Source organism: Mauremys reevesii, unplaced genomic scaffold (assembly GCF_016161935.1).
Source record: "Mauremys reevesii isolate NIE-2019 unplaced genomic scaffold, ASM1616193v1 Contig11, whole genome shotgun sequence".
Lineage (NCBI taxonomy): Eukaryota > Metazoa > Chordata > Testudines > Geoemydidae > Mauremys > Mauremys reevesii.
In genome coordinates, this window is record NW_024100727.1 from 924,841 (window position 1) to 938,761 (window position 13,921).

The 13,921-nt window shown below is 55.4% G+C and overlaps 1 protein-coding gene across 4 annotated transcripts in view; it reads right to left on the reverse strand.

Annotated features, from left to right (window-relative positions):
* Positions 1-3,126: 3,126 nt before the first annotated feature.
* Positions 3,127-13,921, reverse strand: part of LOC120392703 (zinc finger protein 777-like) — a 28,835-nt gene continuing 18,040 nt past the window's right edge. For 2 of the 4 annotated variants that reach the window (XM_039517459.1, XM_039517460.1), the window contains exons 2-7: positions 11,381-11,776; positions 10,808-10,934; positions 10,128-10,241; positions 6,304-6,432; positions 6,055-6,186; positions 3,128-4,779 (exon numbers count right to left, since the gene is read on the reverse strand). In XM_039517459.1, the coding sequence (XP_039373393.1) occupies positions 3,758-4,779; positions 6,055-6,186; positions 6,304-6,432; positions 10,128-10,241; positions 10,808-10,934; positions 11,381-11,776 (1,920 nt within the window). In that variant the 3' untranslated portion in view covers positions 3,128-3,757. Of the gene's footprint in view, positions 4,780-6,054; positions 6,187-6,303; positions 6,433-10,127; positions 10,242-10,807; positions 10,935-11,380; positions 11,777-12,185; positions 12,273-13,921 lie in introns of those variants that run through there. The other 2 variants (XM_039517461.1, XM_039517463.1) reach the window with 2 other exon arrangements.

Sequence of the window (13,921 nt, forward strand, 5' to 3'; positions counted from 1 at the left end):
CTGGGCTCTTAGAGGCACAGGCACCCCAATGCCCAGTCATTGCTGCGCCTCTTTCATGTAACCGGCTGAGTTGCTGCAGCAGGAGGCTTAATTCAGTGTAACTGGGCCTTCCCTCACCCCCCCTCACTCCCTTCATTTCCCCAACACCCCCCAGTGGTCAACTAGTTACATGCAGTGCTGCCAATTTTGTCATTGGTTGGAAACTGAAATTGAAACCTCAATGCACAGTTTAAAAGCAGGTACAGTGTATGAGAAAATACTTGTACCTGAAAAAGTATAATAGGGTTGAAAAGTCTAAACAAAGCCTAGCCCCCTCAGACAGCTGTTCTTGCTGACACGGTCAGCGTACGGGCTTCAGCGATGTTGGCCAACCTTATAATTTAAAAATATTATTTGTAAGCAAGGTCTGAATGAGCTCTGCCCTGACAGATCGCAATGAGCCAGGGATGGGGGAAAGGCTTTAGGACCAGAAGGTATTTACATGAACTCACCTACTCTGCCAAGGCATCCAGCAGACAGAGCTGCGTTGCCAAAGTGATCAATTTTGACTGATGCTGGGAATTTCTATACTAAACATTTTTATTAGAATTAATTTTTACATAAGAACAGCCATATTGGGCCAGAGCAATGGTCCATCTAGCCCAGTGTCCTGTCTTCCGACAGTGGCCAATCCCAGGTGCTTCAAAGGAAATTAACAGAACAGGGTAATTATTGAGTGATCCATCCCGTCATCCACTCCCAGCTTCGGCCAAACAGAGGCTCTCAGAGCATGGTGTTGCATCCCTGCCCATCCTGGCTAATAGCCATTGATGGACCTGTCCTACATGAACTTATCTAGCTCTTTTTTGAATTCTGTTCTAGTTCTGGCCTTTATAATACCTCTGCCAAAAAGTTCCATAGGTTGATTGTGTGTTGTGTGAAGAAACACTTCCTTTTGTTTGTTTTAAACCTGCTGCCTATTCATGTAATTGGGTGACCCCTAGTTCTTGTGTTATGTGAGAGAGCTTTCCATTTTCTCCACACCAGTCAAGATTTTATAGACCTCCATCATGTCCCCCACTTAGCAGTCTCTTGTCCAAGCTGGAAAGCCCCCCTGTCTTTTTAACCTCTCCTCATACGGAAGCTGTTCCATGATAATCATTGTAGTTGCCCTTTTCTGTACCTTTTCCAACTCCAATATAACTTTTCTGAGCTGGGGCGACCAGGACTGCACACAGTATTCAAGATGTGGGCGTATCATGGCTTTATATAGTAAAAGGGGAGGGGCTTGGTTTGCCAGACTGATCAGCAAAGCCAATGCTGACAAACTATGTGAAAAGGCTAATTAGGGCACTTACATTGATTCCTTAAGTGAAGAAGACAAGAAGTGTTTGTTAAGCCAGCTGAAAACGTAAAGTACACGGACTTGATTCTTACATCTCTACAACAACAACTTTTGGATTCCATCAACCTCCACAGAGCTTTTACAGATGCCTGGCTTATAAAACCCCGACAGCTGAGTGGAGTGAGGCACTACCAGCAATGGGGCTGCCATGCGACCAGGACAGAATAGAGAATTTGAACCAAGTGGAATAACATACGATGAACCAATACAGATTTGATTTCAACTTCTTCAGCATCATCACTAATGGTTCAACCCAATCTTTGTGCTGTTTCCTGGGATGAAAGAAGTAGGAATTCATCTCTTGATATCTAGTCCCAGTAGCTATTGAGCCCCCAGAGAATAAAATATGGCTGCATGGAGACAAACCCATCTGGCTCATCTTCACTCTACAGACTTCGGAATCTCTCTCTGAACAAGCCCTTTCATCTCCAATGAGATATTACCCCAGGAGCTGGCTGAAATCTACCCTCCCCCTCTCTCAGTCAAGGCAACAGGACAAGTGCATTGCTGCCTGTGCCTGCCTGCTGAGCTGATGAACTGTAATGGTCAGAGATCGCACCAGCACAGAAGTATATTGAAGATGAACCCTGGCTCCCAGGGCCCAGGAGCGGGACACTAGCAGCCCCTCCTGGCGGGAGGTCGCTGGGACCCAGCAGCGCAGGTGGTGCCTGAGGGGCCCAGGGCCAAGGCAGGGCGGGTGGGGGCGCAGCAGGGCCGGAGCCTGTTCCTGGCACCTTCAGGGGCGGGGGAATCCAGTCAGTACCAGGGCAGCAAGGGGAACCGGGGGCCGCTGGGCTGTAGCCGGGCCAGGGCAGCTCCCTCATTCTGTCTCCCCAAATCTACCCCTGCCCTCACCAGCCAATGCCGCCTCCCTAGGACTCAAACCTTGGCCAGGAAACCAGAAATGAGAGACAGGCTGCCTGCTGCGCCGCATCCTAATGCCTCCTCCCCGCCAGGGCGCTCTTGTGGCGCGGGGTCCCGCGGGCTAATTGCTTTGTAAAGGAACGTTTCCCTTGCCCAGAGGCTGCCTCTGCCTTTCCCTTAGCAGCTCCCTGTTCTTCCATCGGGGTGACCAGGTGCACCAAGGCACCTGCTCCTGCCCCTTCCTTGTTTTATGAACCTCCAGCCTGGCCCCTTTTGTCGCATCTCTACACAGCCCTGCTCTTTGCTATCGTCAGTCATCTTCCCTCCTCTACGTCTCTCCTTTCCTCTTGCTCTGTCCCCCTCTTCTTACCACCCCCATTCCACCCTGTTCTTCCTTTGCTCTGTCATCCTGTCTTCCCCTCCTCCCCCCACCCCGGCTTATTCTCCCCCATGCCCATTGGCATCCCGAGCTGGCTCCAGCCCCCACCTCGTCTCCTTTCACAGCCCTGCAGAGGGGAGGGGAGGGTTCCCCACACTCTCACTGCACAGGGCCACAGGGAGGTCAGGCGGAGCAGGGGAACCTGCTGCCAGGCTCCAGGCTCCCTGGGCTCAGTGGGCGTTTGGAGGGGACAGAGAGTGCAGGATAGAGCAAACACCACCACCCCCACCCCGGGCCGCTGGCGGCTTTTACCACACACAGCCCTGGCAGCACACATGGGCCAGGACCCTGCACTGGCAAACTAGCACCTGGCTTCACAGCGCGTGAGCAACACAGTGAGAGCAGAGCCCTCCCCTCTCAGCCCAGCCCTGCCGCCGAAGGAGGAGCCCCAGGTTCCCAGGTGATTAACAATTTTAAATGAAGACGGGGCTATTTTGTAAAAAAAAAAAAAAAGAGTTGCTCTATTTCAGCCGAAGTCATGTGGTGTGCGTTATACAGGCGGTCAGACCAGGTGACCCCAATGTGCCCGCCCGGCTTTGGAATCTGTTTAAATACTGACATGTATTAATCACTGAACACAGGAGTCACTTATCCACTGCTGCGAGTCACCCGTCGCCACGCTCCATCCATTTGTATTGTCCATTAAACCCGGAGCTTTTCACTTCAATATTCATTTGCTGCCAGTTCATGTTCCTGTGATCGTGATGTCCTGCTGCAGTGCAGTCACTTTATTGTAACCTCTTATCCAGGAACAAATCTGCCTGGATTGTCACGCCTGGGTTTACCATCGGCACTGACGCACCAGGGCTTGGCCTTAATTGCCTTCGCAGTCTAAGGTGAAATCAACAGACACCCTAGTCTCCCAGGTGAATTGGCCGTAGCTCATTACAAATCAAAGACCAATCCTCCCCTTGGCTACACCTGCGCAGCCCCCCAGCTTGGCTGGCTGTGAGCGTGGGCAGGCCAGGGGCAGCTATTCCCACTGGAAGCCGTTGGCCCATTCAGCATCTCCCTCCTGCAGATTGCCCCGCTGACCCCTCAGTGTTTCTGCAGACCGGCTCTCTCGCCTGTTACGATTTCTTCTTCCTGTGGCTGTGTTTGTGCTTGAGGAGGTGCTGCCTGCGGATGTAGGTCTTCCCGCACTCGTTGCATTGGTAGGGCCTCTCTCTCTCCATGTGGATTTTCTGGTGGTCCACGAGGTGGTGGTGCCGGTTGAAGGTTTTGTGACACTGGGCACACTGGTAGGGCCGCTCCCCGGTGTGGATCCTCTGGTGCCGGATCAGGTCAGAGGGACGGGTGAAGCTCTTGCTGCAGTATGGACACAGTATGAGCGACCCCTTGCTGCGGTCGGCGTGCATCCTTTTGTGCACGACGAGATACCTCCTCTTAGAGAAGTGCTCCATGCACTCCCTGCACGTGTACGTCCTTTGCACAGGAGGCGGCTGGAATTTGCTCAGACTCGACTTGTGACCCAGCCTCTTGAGCCGATTGGTGATACCGCTGGAACCGTCTTCCATCTGGCTTCGGGGCTGGGACTCAGGGGGAGCCGCTTGGCCTGAACGTTCCTGAGGAGCAGAGAGCGTGCAGGCCGCCGCAGCTGTCTGGTGTCGCAGATGCAGCAGAAATTTCTGCTTGGCTCTGAAACTTTCCCCACAGCGTGTGCACTCGTACAGCAGCTCGTTTGCATGGCCCTTCTGGTGGATGATGAGATTTATCTTCAGCCTGAAGCTCTTCCCACACTCTGTGCACACAAACAGTCTCTCCCGAGTGCTCTTTCTCTGGTGGTGGATCAGGGCCCCACCCCGGTGAGCGGAGGTCACTGTCCTGCTCTCTGCGTGGCTTCTCTGCTGTGTTACTGAGCTGCATGCAACCTCCTGGGCTGTTACCTCCCCAGGATCCTGGAAATCCTCCTCTTCAAATCCTCCCAACATCGTCCCCGGCACCTGCAGGTTTTCAGAAAGTTCCTCCCCAGGGTCCTGGACACGCTCCCAGGATCCCAGGACAGCTTCCTCTTTTGCTCTCTCCAGCAACGTCCCTGGCACATCCTCCACTTGCTGCACCTCGGTTTTGATCACAATCCCTTCATCATCAGCTGGAAATTAAACAGAATCCAGAGATTACTCACTCCATCGGTTTGGCATGAAGGAAACCTAAAGGGCTGGACTTTCCTGATTCCTAAGCTCAGGGGCTGGGTCCCGTCTGAGGCCAGCACGCTGGCATGATGCTAGGCCGTGGCTGTTCAGAAAGAGGCAGACATCTCCCACCTCAGTGTTTACAGAGGTTAGGAAATGACCTACTATGGGCAGAGTAAAATTGACCTCTGGGCTTTAAGTGATGCACAGGCCTCACGCTGGGTCACTGCCCCGGGTGAGTCGCACCAAGAGACTCTCCTGTTGGGTAACCCCCTTCCAAAGCGGCCTCAGGTGACTCTCGCAGAAGACAGGCTTTGGCGTCACCCTTGAGTTATCCCATTATGCTTCTCTGAGGTGTCGTCATGGAGAGCCTGATGTTAACAGTGTGGGACATGGAGGCTGGTTTGACTGGTCAGTGATTTAACAAAGTCACTTGACAGTTCCTCTCTGGCTGAGACCTGAAGTGATGAGTTTCAACCCCACATGAACTGTAAGAGCCACGTTCCAAAACTCTCTCATTGCAGACAGGGAACGACGCTGCTGGCAGACTCTGCCCCGGCTGCCCCAGAGAACTAAAACAGGAAACAATGGGCACGTTTGAGTGCAGCGCTGGAATAGCAGCTGGCTGGTTTTATTTAGCTGATTTCAGTCGTTTCTAGTTCTGAACAACCTCAAAGCTAGGCTGAAAGAGTAGCCAGCCCCCTACCATCAGACACGATCACTGGAGTTACACAAGGGAGGAATGGGACCAAATGCACTCCATTCAGCCCTGTGTGATTAGAGCACCTGGTCAGGGAGGGGAATATAATGAACATACCACTATCAGGGGGTAACCGTGTTAGTCTGTATCCACAGCAACGAGGAGTCCGGTGGCACCTTAAAGACTAACAGATTTATTTGGGCATAAAAAACCCACTTCTCCAGATGCACTTAAGGTGCCACCGAACATACCAGCTGTTCCTTCTCTGAAGCAGAAACAGCCAGTGATCGCATACGCCATGGCATTTCTTACTCTTCACAACCCTTTCTGGTGGACAAAGGGATTTACAGTCATTTCTCTACCCCTTGGGACCATCTGCGTCACATAAAGGCCCGTCCTGAAATCTTCAGGCAGAGAGACAGGCCTGGGAACATCACGCCGTCACCTAAGCAGCTTAGTGCTGCCAGGGGCCAAGGCACCTAATGAGGTGGCTTAAGAGTTACAACAAAACACAAACGCTGGTTGCTCCAAATACCTTCGTCAGAGGGAAGAGGAGGAGACCGGCTCTGCTTCACTGAGTCCTCCGAACACTCGGAGGAAGGACGGGTGATGGGAGGGATTAACTGCCTGCAGTTGGTTAGGACTGGTAGGAAGCCATGAGGAACATCTGCCGTGAAGAGATGACAAGTGCCGGTTACCACTGGCTTACCTACAGCAAGCAGGCACTCGTAAAGACAGGATTTACTGCTCTGGCCGTTCCTGGCTGGGTTAGTCTGTTACTCACCTGGGCTGCAGTGTGGTGGGTCTGTTGGGATTTTACTTTCTTCCAAGGCACCTTGATCCTGCACATGTGGCTCCTCCTCCTGTTTGATCTTTGACAGAGCGTCACTTGTCAACCTGGGGGATTCCGGGCCTGAGAAAGAGAATTATGTCATTTTACAGAGAGCCACCGATTTAAAAGCAGCACCTTGGGTTTGTGCTGGCCATCCACGCAGGGCGCGGGGATTTCATCCTCACTAATGTTAGCAAAGCACTTTGAGCTCCATGGGCTAGACGGGTTTGGAAAGCAAGTCACTAGTTACTCATGGGGGGGATATACTTTGTCAGTTATGGGTGGTGTCACAGCCTAGTGAAAAGCACAAGTGTCATTTTCACTAGGTCATCACACCGCAGTGAAAATCCAATCCCATCCACACAACGTCACCGTGTGACAGACCTCAATCCCTGAGACTAAGAATCCCTGGGTTCTCAGCCTGAGGCTCACGGACTGGTCGCAGTCACTTCGCCTCTAATCAGAGAACCTAGGTAGCAGCGTTTGTTCGGCCTGCACAAGCGCTCTCCCTCCCTCGTGGCCTGCCTGGAGGCATCTCAAAAAACCATCGTTACTGCACAAGGTGAGTAACGTCCTCTTCTTCTTTGAGTAGCGTCCCTATGGGTGCTCCACCGCAGTGACTTCCCAGCAGTATCCCCCATGGCGGGCTGGGGCTTCGGGGTGGAGTCTGTTACTGGTGATGGTGCTGAGGAACCGAAGAGTCCCGAGTAATCGCATAGTGTTCCGTGAAAGCATGGGCAGAGGCCCAGGTTGCTGCCCTGCAGATTTCTGAGATGAGGATGTCTTTAAGAAACGCGACCAAGGTAGAAACGGCTCTTGTGGTGTGCCTGCGGCTTCCTGACGGGGCAGCAGGTTACGCACATGGTAGCAGCGGTTAGTGCAACCGGAGACCCATCTCGAGAGTCTTTGAGCTGATATTGTGGTGCCTCAGGATCTTTCTGCGAATGAAAGGAAGAGTTTAGGAGACTTCCTAAAGTCCTTAGTCCTGACCAAATAAAATGCTAGGGCTCTCCTAACAGCCAGCATATGCAGTCTTGCCTCTCTGTAGTCACAGTGTGGTTTTGGAAAACAGGCGGGGAAGTGAATTAGTTGGTTCATATGAAAGGACGAGGTTACCTTGGATAGCAGCGTGGGACGTGGCCTCAGGGTGACTCTGTCCTTAACGAAGACCATGAACAGCGGCTGTGCCAACAACACTGCTATTTCCACATCTGCCGTGCTTGGGTAATGGCCACAAGGAATGCTGTCTTCACGGACCGGTGTAGGAGGGAGCAAGTGGCCATGGGTTCAAAGGGTGTTCTAGTTAGTTTTCAGAACCAAGCTGAGGTCCCATGTTGGAGTGGGTGATCCGACCTGTGGGAAGAGGTTTCTCACACTCGTGAGGAATCTGCCTGTTGCTGGATGGGCGAATACTGAGTGTCCGTCCACCTGATGGTGAAAAGTTGCTATGCCCACTAGATGTACTTTAACTGGGAGCTGAGAGAGAGACCAGACCTGAGACCTAGAACAGAATCTAGGATCAAAGGGAGGGAGGAAGATGTGGGAGCCACATTTGGAATTGCACCAACTTTGTAAGCTGTGCCCGGGTGCCCGGATAGGCCACTCTAAGAATGCCACACTCAGGGCAGACTGCAAGAAACGGGGCCCGCACTCCTCCAGAACTGGTGGTTTATTCTATAATAGAGTCACCAAACCAATATCAAACGAGCTTTTGTAACACCACACTGGTTAACAAGAAGCCAAACACGGTCCCCTTTAAGCGTTCCAGTCCTTGGCTGCTGTGTAGGCAAACAAGTCTAATCTAGTCTGCCTAATCAGCCTCCTTGGGGGGCACGAAACATTTTTTGTCTGCCCTTTTGCAGGTTGATGCAATAGAGGTGCCAGATGGCCTTGGCAGGGTCTAAAAGCACCTCATTGACTGGGAGGGCAATTCTGGAAGAGGAAGAGGTATGCAGTACGTCCAGCAATTTGGGGTGTGAGTCTTTCACTTCCTTGAAGGGAGTTTGCAGAGCCTCGGCCACCCTCTTGGAAAAGCTTAAAATCATCAGCTAATGATGGAGGAGGAGGCATCACCACCTCATCAGGTGAGGAGATGTTCATCGGTGGAGTGGTTTTCACCTCTAGTCTGGCCTCCTGTTGCTTCAAAGTTTCTTCCCAAACCTCTGGGGCTCTGGATACAGAGTCCAGAGGGGATCGTCTGGTGGACTCTCTGTGGGAGATTCTAGATCCCCGAGAGGTGTGGGGCCTGTAGGCTGCCCGTGGATCCCGGCAAGGCCACTGAAGGGGAAGGGCATGGGTGGCACTGCCCACGGGTGACCATACCAGGAAGATTGGGGATCTCAGCGTGGATGCAGCTGTGTAGGTCTCAGATGCTAAAACAGAGGGTTGTGACGTAAGACCAGAGACAAGCGATCCTCCTGGTCACTGTCTGACTCCCCCCGGAGTAGGGTGGGGCTGATAAGGGCGCTGGAGGTGAACGCCCCGGTGCCGATGGTGGTTCTGGGGCACGAGATGGGCTCGGTGCTGGAGCTGGGTACCAAGTAGTGGGGACTCTAGAGACCTTATGGTTGTGGAGGAGCCAGAGAAGCAGAACTCCGGTGATATGACTGGTCGATGCTGTCAGGGACTGTTGTTGATGCTGACTCGGTACCGACGGCCTTTTATGTGCGGCTCATTCCGACAGGAGCTGCTTTGAAGTGCTCCATGCCAAGGATCTTTTTGTTGGCACCAATTTTGTAGAGACGGTACCGACAGTGGTGCCCGTTCCCCAGCCTGGGCCCCATGGGTCCCCAGGCATTACGTGGGTCCCTAGGCATATGGAGCTCTTGGTGCCACTCCTTGCAGTCACTGGTGCCAAAGTGACCGAACACACCACGGATCCCCTTTGGCTGGTCAACAGCTTGGTTTGAGGGCTTGCAGACTTTAGAGGCAGCCAGCCGACTTTCTCTGCAATTCTCCCTCTCTGGAGGTTGAAGGCTCTGGAGATGACCTTCACCCTGGAGTGGATTCGGGACCAGGGTCAGCACCCTCCACGGGGAGGAGTTTCAAGTTTTGCTGCTGGTTCTTTTGGGATCTAGTCTTCAGCTGCTGGCAGAAGCTGCACTTCTGCAGAATACGTGCCTCTCCGAGAGACGCGGGACACAACAAGAGTGTCCATCCATCCCTGGCATTGCATCCCTGCAGGAGAGGCACCTTTTAAAACAGGGCGGGAAACGGTCATGTCCCTACTTAGGCACCAACTTTATGGGTGCTCTGGGGCTGGAGCACCCACGGAAAAAAATAGTGGGTGCTCAGCACCCCCTGGCAGTCACCACCATCAGCTCCTTCCCCACCCCCCCAGCACCTCCTGTCTGCCGAGGATCAGCTGTTCAGCGGTGACAAGGGGGAGGAGCGGGGGCAGGAAGAGGTAGAGGGAGGCAGGGGGTGGAATGGAAAAGGCCTAGGGGCAGGGCTGGAGTGGGGACAGGGCCTGGGGCGGAGCGGGGATCGAGCACCCTCGGGAAAGGGGCTCTCTAGGCACTACAAACGCTAACGGAAATGCTAAGAACTAAAAACTGGAAACGACTTGTTCCGTTCCCGGGCCAAGGGCGACTGAGAAGGAGCAGCGGGCGGTTCGCCTGCGCAGCGCTGGATGACCTCTAGGCAGCCCACGAGGGGGAGAGGCCGCATGTGCAGGCCGAACAGACACTGCTACTGAGAGTCTCCAATCAGAGGCCCAGACACAGCTACAGTGCAGCACCCAGAGGGACGCTAACTGAAGAAGCAGCAGCACTCACCTGTGCAGGGCTCCACAGGGATTTCTACTCTCTCTGAGTCCTGCTGATCCCGGATACATGGCTCTTCCCCTTGTTCAATTCGGGCTAAGATGTCAGGCTTGGAAATGGCATAATCTATTTCAAAGAAAAGAATGAGAGCAGGGAACACGACATTACAAAGAATTGCAGGTTTTCCAAAGAGCACAAAATGGCGGGAGCACGGCTCTTTTGAAAATCTGGCCCCGGTGGTGGGGGCTGAACATTCGAAAATGTGGCTCTTAATATCTCTGGGCCTCAATTCCCATCCCTAAAAAGGTTACGCTACTGCCCTGCCTTACGGGGGCTTGTGAGGATGAGGCACGTGGGTGCTACCTACAGTGACGGAGCGTGGATCAGAACCAAGAGAAGTCAGAAGTGGACATCATCAGATTTCTGTAAAGACGACTCGGGCCGGAGCAGATAAATGCTATTATTATCCAGCGGGAGAAAGCACAGGACATGGAGAGCTCAAGCCACCACTGGGTAACTTTCACTCTCTGTTCCTATGGGAGGATGCACAGAGTTGAACTTTCAGAAAATCTTCTACAAGTGCTGACCTAGCAAAATGCAACGTAAGTGGAGGATAACTCCGAGCTGGATTCCAGCCCACGAACTGCGCACAACTTACCGCTTCTAACGAAGGTGGGAAAACGGATCCTTACCCAGCGAGATCAAAGTCTCATAATTCCCCTTCATCACGTTCTTGTAAAGCTCCTTCTGCCATTCCTCTAAGCTCCCCCACTCCTGCTCGTTGAAATACACTGAGACGTCATCGAATGTCACCGGCACCTGAAATCACACGCGTTGCATGCTCAGCGCCTCCTGCTTTTGTACCATCCTGTTAACAGCTCCTTACATCTTTTATTAGTTATGAGACAAGGAGCACAAACAACCCCCAGCCCCACTCTCACCACAGCCAGTCACTAGCTCTCTGGACAAGGCAAGGCAGCCTTTCTTCCGTCCCTGTACCTTAAAAGGACTTCAGGACCTCCCCGCCTCCAGGGGACCCCTGCACTGCTGTTGCTTAAACCTTCATCCCTCTGCAGGCTGCTGACAAACCTCATTGTGTACGTGCTGGGGCCACATACATCACAATTTGCAACTATAGTGACGCGGCTCATGGGGCATCCCCAAGTGGTCCCAAGATTTCACAGCATGGTGGATGAACAAGACCATCTGATCATTCTATGTTATATTCTGCTCGCATCCCTCGGCATGAGCTGGGACACAGTTACCTGGGGGACCAGCCCTTTAGTGCCTGGGGGGAGTCTCAGGATCCAGAAGTTCCTGTTCTTCAGCAGGTTCTCCACGTTCTCCAGCCTCCTCTGCAGCAGATTATTCTCCTGGATCAGAGTCTCCAGCACGGCCCACTTACTCTCCAGCTGGTTCCCAAACTCCACCGCTGTCCTCTCACAGTCTATTAATTTCTTCTCAGTCATCCCCGTTCTCCCCTCCAGGTTCAGCCACCGTGTGGTGTGAGCCTCCACCTTCCTCTCCAGGGCTTGGATTGAAGTCATTACAGCCAGGGAAATCGCTGCTGTGCCCAGCTGAGTTTCTCTCACACTTTGTTCCGGGACGGCAAGGGGTTGGAAAGGCATCACACCCTGTTGCTCCGAGTCTGGTTCCACAACCTGTTTGCAAGGACAGCAAGTGAAAACTGAGCCAGAGATAGAACCAGGATCTAGCTGCAGAGGCAAAATTATGGTGACCAGATGTCCCAATTTTATAGGGACAGTCCTGATATTCAGGGCTTTTTCTTACATAGGCACCTGTTACCCCACCACCACCTGTCCCGATTTTTCACACTTTCTATCTGGTCACCCTAGGCACAATACAGAGCTGCTCCCACGCTCCATGCTGCTGAGCACTTCCCAGGTTTCAAAGTTTGCTCGCACTCCCGGTGTGGCAGGCACAGATCTCCTGATATTTTCATCATAGGCTTCAGGTGGGATCGCAGACCTTAGCCCGTGAAATCTAGCACGACACAGGGCGGGGCCTGACTACAAGACTCAAGAGGTTTATTATGGCCCCATTCGTTACCTGCAGTTCTATTAAGTGGGTGGCCGCATTTTTAGATCCCGGCCTTGGCAGCAACCAGGGTCCAGGCAGAGTCAGAACCAGGGCCGGCTCCAGGCCCCAGCACGCCAAGCGCATGCTTGGGATGGCATGCCGCGGGGGGCGCTCTGCCAGTCGCCGGGAGGGCGGCGGCTCGGGGACCTCCCGCGGGCGTGCCTGAGGAGGGTCCGCCGGCCTGCGGATGCTCCCCGAGCCGCGGGACCAGCGGACCATCTGCAGACACGTCTGCGGGAGGTCCCCCGGAGCCGCGGGACCGGCGACCGGCAGAGCGCCCCCCGCGGGGGGCCGCCCTGCTTGGGGCAGCGAAATCGCTAGCACCGCCCCTGTTCAGAACCCACCTTCCAACTCCCGCGGGCACAACCCGCCCCGCGGTGCCACGCGGGAGCCGGGCAGTGCCGGCCAGGGAGAGACGCCTTGGTGGCCCCGTAAGAGCCCTGAGCGCCCCCGCTGGCCTGGCCGGCCCCGAGGAGCCCCCCGACAGCCGGCGGCGAGCGGGCGGGTCGGTGTTCAGCTGTCCCGGGGCCGCTCTGTGGCCCGCACGGGCCGGGCCCGCTGGCACCGCACCCGTGACACCCGAGCGGCGCTAGGCCGCGGCCTCCGCTCGGACACGGGCCGGGTCCCCACGCTCCTGCCCCGGCCGCCGAGCTCATGTCCCCGCCAACCCGGAGGGGACCGCAGCGGGCGGCAAACCCCGGGAGGAGAAACGGGCCGGGATCGGCCCCGCCCGGCCGGGCAGCCCCGCCCCCGCGGCCCGGCTCCCGGGGCCCAGGCCGGGCGGGGCGGGAGAAGCTGCCGGGGCCCGAGGCTCCCCGCCCGCCGGGCCCTCACCGGGGCAGCGGCCCGCTCGGCCATGGCCCCCCCGGGGAGGCGGGCGGGGCTTCTCCAGCGGGCCCGGCCCGGCCGAGCTCCGCTCCCGCTCCGGGCTGGGCAGGGTCCCGGCGCCGCCTCGCCACGGGCCGGCCCCGCTGCCGGGCGGAGCAGAGCGAGCGCAGCCGGGAGGGGGGAGGGAGCCGCGGCCTGGCTGCGGGGCGGAGCGGGGCGGCGGCAGGCGGGGCCGGGAGGCGGGAGCCGAGCTGTGCGGGACCAGTCTCCGCCCTGAGCGCGGCTCGGTCTCGGTGTGACAAACCCCGCAGCGGGGATCGGGGCTGGGAGCCGCTGGGTTCAGGCCCCTGGTGCGGCCCCCACGGGGCTGCAGCAGAAGCCCCCGGGGCTGGAGGGGGAAATTCCTGCGGGGCAGCCCCGCGCCTGGGCTCACGCTGCCTCTTCGGCACAGCGAGCTGGGAACCCGGCACCCCACCAGCTCAGCCCTGGGGCCGTGGTGCCAGGTCCGACTGGGGCTGGGCCAGCTGCCTCAGAGGGACTGAACAGACCCGGGCAATTAGCGAGGGCTCCCTCCTCTGTCAGCCACTCCCGGCTTCTGGCACTCAGAGGTTTGGGGCACCCAGAGTGTGGGGCTCCATCCCTACCCAGCCTGGCTAATAGCCATTGATAGACCCGTCCTCCATGAATGTCTCTAGTTCTTTTTTGAACTGTTCTAGTCTGGGCCTTCACAGCATCCTCAGGCAAGGAGTTCCACAGGTTGACTGTGCGCTGGGTGAAAAAATACTTCGTTTTGTTTTAATCCTGCTGCCTGTTCATTTCATTTGATGACCCCTAGTTCTTGTGTTGTGGGAAGGAGTAATAACGCTTCCTTATTTACT